The 12,386-nt window shown below is 38.7% G+C and overlaps 1 protein-coding gene across 1 annotated transcript in view; it reads right to left on the bottom strand.

The window, feature by feature from the left end:
* The window catches only part of FGD4 (FYVE, RhoGEF and PH domain containing 4), a gene marked incomplete at its 5' end in the record, with an annotated part of 113,367 nt that overhangs the window by 25,948 nt on the left and 75,033 nt on the right, over positions 1-12,386 (bottom strand). Inside the window, 2 exons of the mRNA XM_080342480.1 lie at positions 2,816-3,299; positions 6,228-6,408. Coding sequence (XP_080198606.1) covers positions 2,816-3,299; positions 6,228-6,408 — 665 coding nt within the window. The remainder of the gene's footprint in view (positions 1-2,815; positions 3,300-6,227; positions 6,409-12,386) is intronic.

Below are 12,386 nucleotides of genomic sequence, written 5' to 3'. Positions count from 1 at the left end.
TAGCACTACTTTCTTATCTTCCCTGAATTAGGAAATATGGTATGCAGGAGACAAAGTGAAGACTTTGCATTAGTATCTATCTATCTATCTATATATATATATCAGATGTGTAATTTAAAGTTTGTCTATGACTCACATACATCTGCTTCTATTGCTTTTACCCAATTGCACCTACACTTGTTTAATTAAAAAGAGCGGAAAAGTGCTGTTAGTCTGCACAGTGCAACTTCAGCTGGAGTGCATCCCAGTTTTAAGATTCTTTACTGAGTGCTTAGCAAAACCACAGACTGTCTAAATGCTTTTGCTTCTTCCCAGTGGCTGCTTGGACACAGTTGCAGCTTAAAGCTCTACCAGACCTCTCCTGTTCCTCACCACCCTCCTCCTATTCCAGACAGCATTGCAGCAGCTACTTAGACCTCCACAAGGGTGATTTAAATCTATAGGTTGCATTAACCCAAACTAAATCAGGGCTTGATTTTGTCAAGCACGGTCCTTAGGATCAGTCTGTGGTAGACATGCTTCTTAAACTCACTAGACTAAAGGGGACATTGTTGTATCGCAAGCAAGCTGGTGTCTAGGAAGTTCTGTGACCCAGCTCAGCTTTACAGATTGAGTTCTCCACTGATGCCAACTTAAGAGTCATCCTGCATAGGCTTGTTTTAGGTTACCCTTTATATTTTTTTTGCCCTTCTAGCACCAGCAAACCATAAATCTAGTAACAGTCACATTACATCTCACAATTCGACTCCTGGTCAGTATAGGGCAGATCGCATGTGTTGGTCACCCAGCAGCTCAAAGACAGATTTTTATGAGTTTGCTGCCATTAGCATTTGCCCAGTTCCTTCCTGGACTTTACAAACAGGACTGCCTCTCATTTCTGCTTTTTCCTGAAAATGCTGCCAGCACCTTACTGTGTGACTTGGATTCAAACTTAACATCATTGCCCACTGAGTGTTCAGCACTTTATTGGCACAGTGAGGGGAAACAGGCATCACTGAACAGGAGACAGAAATATAATGAGAGGTGTGGCAGGTTAAAGGTGCCTTGGACCGAGACCAGGCTTATGTTCAGATAAGAATCATAACGTTCATTCACCACTGACAAAAACAATCCCCAAAACAGACAAGAAATCCCCCACGCAACAGCACCTTCCCAGCATTACCTAGGATATTTTATCCCGTAATGCACAATTTGAGATCCACCTTCCCCATACACAGAATTTAACCTCAAGCTCATGTGTATGTGACCCCTGGCTCGCTAAACTCAAGCCCTTGGAAATATCTATGGGTAGCTAATGCAGGTGTACTCCTGCAGGCAGTGAAGAACTTTATCCTAGAATCATATACTCATAGAATGCCCTGGGCTGGAAAGGACCCAAAAGGATCAAGTTCAACTCCTGTCCCTGCACAGGACACCCCACAGTTCACACCATGTGTCTGAGGGCTTGTTCAGTCTCTTCTTGAACACTGTCAGGCTTGGGGCTGTGACACCTGCCTGGGGAGCCTGTTCCAGTGCTCCACCACCCTCTGGGGGAAGAACCTTTTCCTAACATCCAACCCAAACCTCCCCTGGCACATCTTACTGCCATTCCCTCGAGTTCTGTCACTGATCATCAGAGAGAAGAGATCAGCACCATCTCCTCCTCTTCCCCTTGTGAGGAAGCTGTAGCCGCCATGAGGTCTCCCCTCAGAATCCTCCACGCTGAACAAACCAAGTGACTTTACCTGTTCCTCACATGGCTTCCGCTCCAAAACCTTCACCAACTTTGCGGCTCTGTTAGGGACACTTGGTGCTCAGTTGTTTGGCTCTGTGGTGAAGAGGAAGGCTGGAAGGGTCCAGCCCAGTTCTCCCACCACAGCTTGCACAGCATGGCTGGACCAGAACTGTTAAAGATGTTCTCTGACTTACCAGTGCTTTAATATGAGAAGGCGAACTGTATAATTAAGCTTTTAGAAGTGGAAATATGCACAATTTTTCAGCAATTAATTTTCCCAAGACAGACTTTCTTCCACCCACTTATTTCACTTAGTTATTTAAAACCTGACTTAAGAGGAAGCTCAAGTGGTATAAGTTCTCCTTGCTACCAAGGCATATATTTATTATACTCTGAACCTGGTGTCTATCTGATAGCTAGCAGACTGTCACTGCCTTTCCAGCTTGGACTTGGCAATGACATCCAAGTTAACAACTCACACAACAGTTCTGCATGAAGTCCTGTCATTGCAGTTTACAACATGTGGAATTTTATTTTATATGCACCACTAACACGTGCTGCTTGTAGTCTGGCACAGTTGAAGCTTAGTGCTAAATATGTACATGTATTTCAGCTTCGCTTGGTTTTTTTAACTCTCAGATGCCTAAGGGAGGAAGATAAAAGGAAAGATAAGAGTAAACCTATTTTTTCCTTTTTTAATTTTTCTTCTATACTCTGAGAACACATTTGAAACATCAATAGTCTTTTGGATATTGATCCAAATGCTCTAGAATTTCTGACATTTTTCCAGGCTAACCGTACAAAATTACCAACACCAAAAAAATTTTGCCAAAGCAATTTTTTTCCTTGCTGTTTTCAGAACTGGCTCACTGAACTGTCACTGGATAGTCAAATTCCCACCTCTCTTTTTGTAGTTACTGATGTTTTTAACATTGCCTTTTCTAAAAGTAAATAGTAACAGATTTTCAACTGCAGAGGAAAAAAATAAGCAAAATATTTTCAACTTTCTGCCCTGCTCTGGGAAGCTTATTTTTGTAAATAAATACCTAGAGAAAACACAAAGTAGTAATACAGCAAGAAAGAAACAACTTCTCTCTTTACCTTTGTTTCTACAGGTTGTTCTTGCTTACTGACTTCCTCATTTGGTTCTTCCTTCATGTTAGTATTAATTGTTAGAGTTTCATTTTCAGATGGGAGCAGAGTATCCCTGCTTGGAGTCCTGTAGCAGCTGTTAAGCATCTGTCCTTCACAAGCTGTCACACTTTGCAGTGACTCTCTGGAGATACTTTCTCTTTCCCCATTTATCAAGCTGCTGTCAATGGCATGATCCGGAACCAGGGTGGAGACAGCGGAGCCGCGATCAGGTAATCTGTCCTCATCTTCCGTCTGGTCTTGTGCTACTACTCCGTTGGCTGTGTGCAGCTGTGCAACCTGAGTTTTGTCGGTATTACTGTTTCCCTGTTTTTGTAGTGGGTGCTGGCAGGGGAGTTTTGGCTGAGGTGATGGTGTTAACCCATATCTTCCTTGAGATTTAGTAATGTGGAGAACAGAGGAATCTTTCTTCAAATCACTAGGATTTAACAGGCAAAAAAACACCAAACAAAATATACATGAGAGAAAAGTTAAGCATGGCATTATAGAAAATCCCTGGTATGGAGAGGAAGAGAGTTGAACCATATAACTGATTTCCTCCAAAACTTTTTTTTTTTTTTCATTTCTATGTTAATTATTAGGAAGTCCAGGCCATCAAGACTTGAACTGCATTATTCAATCAAGACACATATCTCTTACTGGAAACTCAGCATGCCATCCACATTGATTCATGACATCCTCCTCTCTCTTGAATCTCCTTTGTAAAATGGAAAGCAGTGTGATCAGCTAGAGTAACAGACAAGGGAACTGAGGCACTAACACATGCAGTAACTTGCCCAAGGCATCCCAGGAGATTACTGGCAGAAACTGAGAAAGACTCAGGGTCTCCCAAGTCCCAGTCCAATGCTTAAACTAACAAGAAGCCTGTTCCCCAATTGCCCTTTAATTATATAAAAATGCACAAAAAAAATCCAAGAACATTTAGCATCCCTTCCCTTAGTTCAGCATACTGCAGGAAAAGCTTTAAATCTTTAGCCCATTTCTTCCCCCAGATAGTTTATTTAGCAGTGTCCTTTAATCATGCTGCATCTTTTCTGAAGTTTTTTTTTCCCTCCAAATTGTATCTCTCCTTTAAACATACATTATCCCTGGTCCATAACTTTCATTATCTCTTTCTCTGTTTTATTTTAGATATTTTGAATTTTAGACTAATATAAATGGTAGCCTACTCTGTAAATGTGCCTGGCTTCACTATAGTTTAGAATTAAAAAAAAATATATATATAATTGAAACAAAAAAAAAAAATCTATACATTTTTGTCTGAGGTACATTTAACAAGGCATATTCAACTTGGAAAAGGATACCATGACTATCCTCTAACATATTGTTCCTAGTATGGACCATTTGTCTTCTGGAAAGATGAAGACTGCTTATAAACTGTATGTTTACTCCTTATTTATAGGACAGTTTACACAACTACTGTAAACATATTCTGCAATTTCATACACATAGCTCAAAAAATATCTTACACTACCTTCATCTTCTCCCGTCATATAACAAAGAAATTTAAATCAGTTTTCCTTTAGTTGTGTAAAGATTGTCTTTTCTTAAGAATAAGTTTAACTCAAAGACAGAATTAATTTACATTTTTCAATTGCATGCACACAGCAAAGAGGTTTAATTAACTTTTTGCCATCCCTACATGTTTGTGGGCTGTACAGACTAATGAAAATATGTTATCATAATTGACAATCACAGTTTGCAGTTCATGAACATCCTACCTAGTCATTTGAAGACCAATAATTACAAGTGAAGTTTACTTTCATGGAAGACACATTTTGTGAGCTGAGCTCATTTCAAAACCAGGAATTGCTCCCACAGCCACTGTAGGATATGCCAGAACTCAGCATGCTAATTATGAAAGTTTCTCATAAGCAGAGATCATAGAGTTGAGGAAAATTTAATCATTGGACAGATTATTTGCTGTACTTAATGAATTATGTCAGCCAAAAAGCAACTCAGCTTTTCCTAGTCCCCAAAACAAAACATCTCTATTTTAAAAAAATCTACAAATAAGAAATCTTTCCCTGCTTACTTTATAACTTCCCCTACATGGCAGCCGAGATATCTAGGAGGAAGAAATGTAGGGCTCATTGGTGTAGGGTACAAAAAAACTGAGGAGTTTCCTTTCAGAAAGGATAAAATTACTTTTCTAAGGATACTGCAAAGTTAAAAATATTTAGATGATGCTTTGGTGGAAGACTGGGAAACAGAGTGATAACAGGACTGGAGACCTGTACTGAAAGAATTCACAGGACCTTCAGTGCTGCAGTAATTCCTTTTTCTCATCTTTTGGCAGATGTCATGACAGCAGTGCAATTAAGTCTCAGTCTAATGACAGAAGTTTCTTGCAGATGAAGCTCTGAAATTATTTCTTTTCCACTAGTCATACTTTTGCAACGCTTAGCTGCTTCTGTGTAAAGAATTAAATAACCCCCATATTGAGGGGAAATTCTTTCAATTAAAGTCTTAATACTCTGGCTTCTCAGAAGGACGTGCTCTGTTGTACATCACGCATTCATTTTGTTCCCATGGGAGCTCTGCCTTCAGAACATCAGTATCCCAAGGAAACACAAGAAAGCCACATCCAAAGCTTGCAACGCTCAGTTGTCACTGGACTCTTTCTTGAGCTGCTCCTCCGCCACAGGCTTTCTGGAGGTTCGCTCTCTTTACACAGAGCAGAGATTTTCAGAACTTCTGTTTCAGAGCTTATAATGCTTGTCAGATACATCTAATTAAAGACACACAGCTAACACTATTTTGTGAAAGCAGAGCTTGCTGCGGCTTCTGTTTCTCAAAGTTTCAGATGTTTCCTGTAAAAGGCAGCATCAAAATTCAAAAACATCAAGATATTCCACCAAAATCACAAAGTACTACAAAGCAGTTTAGTGAATGTATGCCGTATCAATACAAATAAGTCACACAGCTGGCCCTCTTCACATGAATGATGTGAAGAGGTTAAGTCAGTATAAAAGGAAAACCAGGATTTCAGGTTTTTCTATTTGCTTATAAAAATAAATATTTTTTCTGCAAGAACAAAAGAATTTAAGATTGTCACCAACGTTTCATTGGAAAATCAGTGCTTTTTTCAAATTGCTGATATTTTCCACAATGTTTTAAAAATGCTACAAGTTTGTCTGTTTGTTTGTTTTGTAAAATAAAAATCAAGACTAGTAACTTATGAAAAAGCATACCTTGTACGTTTGGCTTGCACTGTTTCAAAACATATTCAGTTTTGCTATCAAATCCTCAGACAGGGGCGGGTTTGAGCACTACCTCAGTATCAACTGTCTTCCTCACAGGTTCAAGCTCCAATAACCCACACACAGAGTTACAAACCAATTCAAATTCTATTACATACCTTCCTCCCTCAAACCGATTGATGAGATCTGAGACTTTACTGGACTTCTCCTTTGTGACACTAGGAACAGGGGTGGGTGTCTCTTCCTCCATTCTTGGTTTTTGATTTGATAAAGCTTTATGCCTAGAGGTTTGGTATGTAACAGCTGACAGCTTCTGCAGATGAACTGGCTTTGGAGGCACTGCAAACAACAACAAGAAGCAATTGCTCAGGAACTGTTTCTTTGAAGGGTTAGAACATATGAGATTGTTTAATAAGAACTTACTACAGTAATGAAGAAGAGCTGCTCTTGGCTTTATTTAACCTTTAAGTTACTTTATCAATACAGGGACTTCATATATATTTTTATGAACTGTCTGGTGTCAGGGATCTTGCTATATTTTTTTGTATAAAAGCTGAATCATGTGCCACTTCAACAAGCTAGAAAATTGGAGGACTCTCCTTTTTTTTTTTAATATATTGTACTGTAGTAAGCATCTTTGGCCTCCATAAATGCAGTATTTATAATAAAAAAGAAGTAAGCATCATCAGAGGATCTAGCTGTGCTGTAGAGCTCAAGACAGAGATTTAAATTGCTGCCCCAAAACTCTGTTGCTCTCATTCTTTACATTCTCCCTTGTGACTTCGGTAATTATAGACAGTGGAAAAGCTGTTTGCCGTCAGTTTTGAGCTTCCTTTTTCTATTTATCCTGCTGAAAACGTGACCCTTGAAAATATTTTTTATTCTTCTTGATTTTTCCTCGTTCCTAGTCCTTCTAATCAGGTTGTTAATGATCAGCCACTGTTTAATGCAGCAGTGGCTACAACACAAAGGACGAGGTGACACATAAAGCAAATAAAGTCACATGTGCTGGGGATCTTTCAATTAAATTTTATCTCTTTAAGTGACTATGCAGCATTTGTGGCCAACAAAAATGCTTCACAGACAGGGCTCAAATGTGTCCCACTTATCAGGGCAACACATCTCCAGCTGCATCAAAAAGAGAGACTTAATGGAATGGTCCTTTATTCCCAAGAACACGACTCTGTTCATTTCCACACACACTCCCAAAACATATTGAGAGGAGAAGCAAAAGCATTTGATATGAAATTGAAAAAGAAAGGACTATATCTGTCCTTTATTAAAAGGCAGGCAGAAATCAGCAGGAGTAGGCAATGCAGTTCCAATGGAACCGGTAGCCCCAGGGGTTTAGCTTTTGCTCCACAGGCACCAGCACAGACCTGCCAGGGAACAAACATGAAGGGAAGGAGGACAGGAACTGGCGTTAGGAATCATGTGCAACTCTTGTGGTAGAAAATAAAAGACGCACTAGTATAGGATATACAATAGAGAGATGTGAATAAGCCATGCTCCTTGCATCGCTGACTCTAGAACAGCTGACTGGCTTGCCTTGGAAAACCTGTGCACCACAGGAATTAGCTTAAATCCTATCAAGTGACATTTGAAAGAGCTGTTGAAAAAAATTCTTGCAAATATGCTATCATAGACTATGATAAATTTGAAGGCACACTTGATTAGGATGACTCTCCATCTTTACTGTACATTAAATTTATAGAAGGTAACATTTATCTGTGCTTCCAATAATCCAATTGCACTTAGGAGGGATTGTAGAGATAGCTGCAGTCTGAAATTGCCATGAGGGACTCTATGAAGAAATGAATGCACCACAAAAAGCTTAAGACTTCAATCATATCAACTACAACAGATGACAAATGAAGTCAGAGAGACAAGGAAGAGAATTACTGTAAATCAGATGGTTTTAGTGTGTATATGTTTGGTCCTTCCAAGCTTAATGTTATGTGTATTAACACAAGCAAAAAAGCAAGTTTGGAGAAGGATGGAGTGCAGAAAGGATGACTTAAAATACTGCAATTTTCAAATAGTTACAGTGCAATGCTGAAACAAGCAGGAAATTGAATTGTATAACTGCTGGAGTACATGTGATAAATGAAGCCTCTCCAGAGAAGCTGCATACACTTGCTCAGCTGCAGTGCGGTGGAACAGCTTTCCCTGCATTCCCTCTTACTGAGTTCAGTGAAGGTCTGGCAGAATTAGGCCAACGAGCATCAGATAATTGTCCAAGCACTGAATAGCTTGCTGCGTTGACAAAGGCAACGGGACAGCTGAAAAATGTGATACAAGCAGGCTGGGAAAAAGCAGGACACATAATTGAGCTTGGGCACTGCCAGTCCCTCAGGGAGGAGAGAGAAGGAAAAGGGACATTGGGTGGATTTACTGACCAACACTACACTACTTGGTAGAAACACTTCTTGTTCTTGCAATGGATTTTGTATAACCTGCGGACCTGTGTATTCTCTTACTTAACAGGCTTGTACATCTCTTAAATTCTTTTGTACATCTCGTAAATTGTTAATATCCTCACAAGGATATATTAAAACTACTAAACTTGAGGGAATTAATATCTACTCATAGCGCAGAAGGAATTAGTTGGAAGCTATTTTTATACTGGATCCACTGGGACAAAAATCAAATTCTAGGACATTCTGTGGAGGTGTCGCACACTTTTGCAGCTATTGCTGAAAAAGCCCCAGCTTAGCAACGTTTCAGTAGGGCAAGCATGAGGAACCTCTGGTCAAACTGGACAACCCTGAAAAATACTGAAAATCTCTGTAATGCCTTCAGAGGAGAACCATAAACCACCCAGCCATGCCACTTCACTAATGCAAAATATTTTCTTCTCCACTCCCTACTACCATCTAACAGAGCTTTTCCCCTAACCAACTGCTGCTGCTGCTACTGTAAGTTTTAGAAATAGAGCAATGGGAAAAGGACAGTCACAAGATCAATGAAAAGAATCAGTAATGTAAAACCAAAAAAGCCCACAAACCTTTCTGTAAGGTCAACTTTGTTAACAGGGATTATGGAAAACAAATTCCATTAATTCTCCCCTCAATGTACTTCTGAAGTGTTTTGTTTTAATCAGATTATTTTTCAATGTGCACACAGCAAGGATCTTAACTAAAAGAAGGGAGAGAAAAGACTGGCCCATTGTAATGCCCCACATAATACAGAGCTCTGTTTGAGTCTATAAATACTCTTGTCTCTATACTGTACAATTTTGAGCTCATTAGGAGATATGAACTGCGTATTCTGCCCAAAGAAAACCACACAGTACACACAGGTACCTGCTACTATACAACACTAGCCAAAATAGCTCATCAAGATTTAAGATGCAATGCCTAGTTTTACATTCAACTTTGTACATATACATGATGAAATGGGAGACAATGCTACAAATGGCTCAAAAGGAACAATCATCTTTGCTGACTCTAAATAATATAAGCAAAGATTGTTTATTGCTTCTCTTGGAAAGTAATGTGTTCAATCTCCCTCTACACCTTTAGCTCCTGCTGGTTAAAAATGTTGCTATGCTTTGATTCAACGAAAATAGAGAGTGAAAACTTCCTGCAGTAAGCAACTGCAGCTCTCCTGGCTGAGTCATCCTTCATCACCTCCTTGCATGCTCCATCACTTTCAGGAAGGTCAAATGAGCACAGCTGGATAGATACCAAAGATTTACACTCACAAGAACAGTAAAAACCAGCTAGTATGCTAGACTCAGCACAAAGAGAGGGAAAAGTCATCTCGTCTTTCGAATGTACACATCCACATTTTTTTTAATCACATCAGAACAAATATCTTCCAATAATATATTAAGAAAGAAGACCAAAAATAATCATGTGCTTTGTCCTCTCTTTTGTCTTTTTCCTGAAGATAATGTTTGGGATTTAGCAGTTTTAGTGATAAAAGAGACATTGCTACAGGTTTCTTAAAGCACCACTGAGACTGGAGAAGTGTAGCTAGAAGCAGCTCTCAGTTTTAGTTCAAGTCACCTTTAATTGTAGAAGTTCTATTTGCCAGAGAAGCAGAGTATACATCCCAGGCCTTTAAAAGGTCTTTCAGCTTTTCTGGGCCCAGGCCACAGAATACCTTCAAAGCCATAGACTATATTATAATTAACTGAGAAAGAAGGACAGAACTGATGCTACACAGTAGACAGTCAGCTAAAACTAACCGCTGAAGCCTACATGTTGAATGCTGTGTGACCATATTATTTCACAGTAGCACAAATCAGTGGAAAATAATCTCCCAAACAAAAATTCCTCTTCAACCTCAGCAGGAGATTCAGAAGTACTCCTAAGCATTCATTAGATAAATTTAAATGAGCAACTGATGCGCAGACTTGAACTGCCAAGACACTCCACTGCTTTAAAGAAGTATTAACATTTCAACATATTTTCTATACTGCCAGTATCAGAGAACAGATTCAGTGCCCATTTAGTAACTGGGCATCATATAAAGCTCATGCAAGAGCTTCAACGAGCAGGGAATAGAAGAAACTAGAAAAAAATTGCCAATTTGCACATGTCACATTCTGCTATTGCTGTGGTCACATTGCTGCCCAAATATTTGTAGTTAAGGGCATATTTCAATTTATCTACCAATTTGCTTCATGCATCATATTTGCCTTGAACTCACTAGTGTATTTTGCTGTTTCCACTGACTACCTCCAGTCTTGATTAGTCCACTATATCAAAGAATGCAGAGCATTGATGAAAAGGCAAAACACCATGTTTCACAGCTGGTACAGACTGCAACTGCTTTTCTCCACAGTCCTGATTTCTTTGCTCAACTCCCTCATCAGCCTTCAGCCAGTTTCAGGCTTTGTTCCAAATGTGCAAAGACTTTCATGAATCAAATTGTACTCAACACAGAAATCTGACATACCAATTGCTAAATTGTTGATGGAAGGAATTATTGATGAACAAAAATTGTTCTTTTTCTGCCAGTATATCAGACAGCTGGTTTGTTTTCTCCTTGAGATGACAAGGGGGAAAAAAATGCAAATGAAAGAATTTTATATTGGATTCTGGGGATAAATTTATTCACTTGATCTAGCTGCCCCAAGTGATCTGTTTCCAAATATCTAAACTACTTCTCAGAGACCAAGTACAGACAAAAGAGGTTCAGAGTCCAGGGTTCACTTCAAGTGCAAGATTTTGGACATTTTTCTTCTATGTTCAAGCTAAATTTACTGCAAATAGCTGTACCCCACTTGTAATGCAACCTCAAAGTCATCTTTTTATCTCTCATTTTAATGATACACGTTTTGGTAGGTTAGATGAAGGGTGTTTTGCAGTTAGTTCATCAACAATCAGATACACTGGCATTACAATTCAGGTCTGTGATCTTGTTTCCTTTCACTGTGAAAGGACACTTAGTATTTGCATGACTAGAACAATAATTTGGAAAAAACACTTCCTGCTACAATAAACCAAAAATGTTTCTGTACTCGTGCATGGAAAGCTGTTCCAAAAAAAAAAAAAAAGGCATCCACATTTAAACCAGTTTAACTAGAGCAATTTAGTTTGCTTAGATTGTTTGGACTCTCAAATGCAAATGTCATTAATTCTATTTTGTTTTGCTCCAATTCAATAAAAATCCAAAAAGATAAACTATATAACTTTGCCATGATGCATTTATTTAATAGAAACAAATGGAGAAAGACATAAGCCCATGAACAAAGCAGGCACAAAACACTATTTACAACAGTATTGTTGAATATAATCTACACAGCTGCATTTCTCAGACTACAATGCTATTCCTAGCTATGCCACATTTTGGAGCAAGCAATTTTGACAGGAACAGAAGTCATGACTGGCAAAGAGCAAGAACAGCTGCGTAACTATTTGAATGAATGGGATCCAGTAGTGGCCAACTTTAACCTATCTTACAGCTAAAATTTATAATAAGTGGCCTGGATTTGTTTTTGAAAGGCTTAAAATCTTTTTATTGATTGCCCATGTCTGTTGATCCATTAACAGGTGTCCAAAATATTCTTCTTAGGAAGAATACCTATTATCTTGTTAATTGAGCTTTAAAGAACACATTTCAGAGACCTAGGAACTGGTGCAGAAAGACTACTCAGTGATTAATGTTTACATATGACTGATATGAGCATCTCAGTTTAGCGAACAATACTGGTAAAAGTTCTATAAAAGCAAACAATACAAAAAATTACAGCCTTATTTTGCTCTCTGTCTCCCAAAATAAACACAACTTTCTTGACACACAAATAAATTTCTTCCCTCCTCAGGACTGATGCAAAATTCAAGATGTATTTTCCCATTAACTGA

Source organism: Nesoenas mayeri (assembly GCF_963082525.1).
Source record: "Nesoenas mayeri genome assembly, chromosome: 1".
Lineage (NCBI taxonomy): Eukaryota > Metazoa > Chordata > Aves > Columbiformes > Columbidae > Nesoenas > Nesoenas mayeri.
Note: the sequence above shows the minus strand (reverse complement) of the source record. Positions and strands in the feature narration are given on the sequence as shown.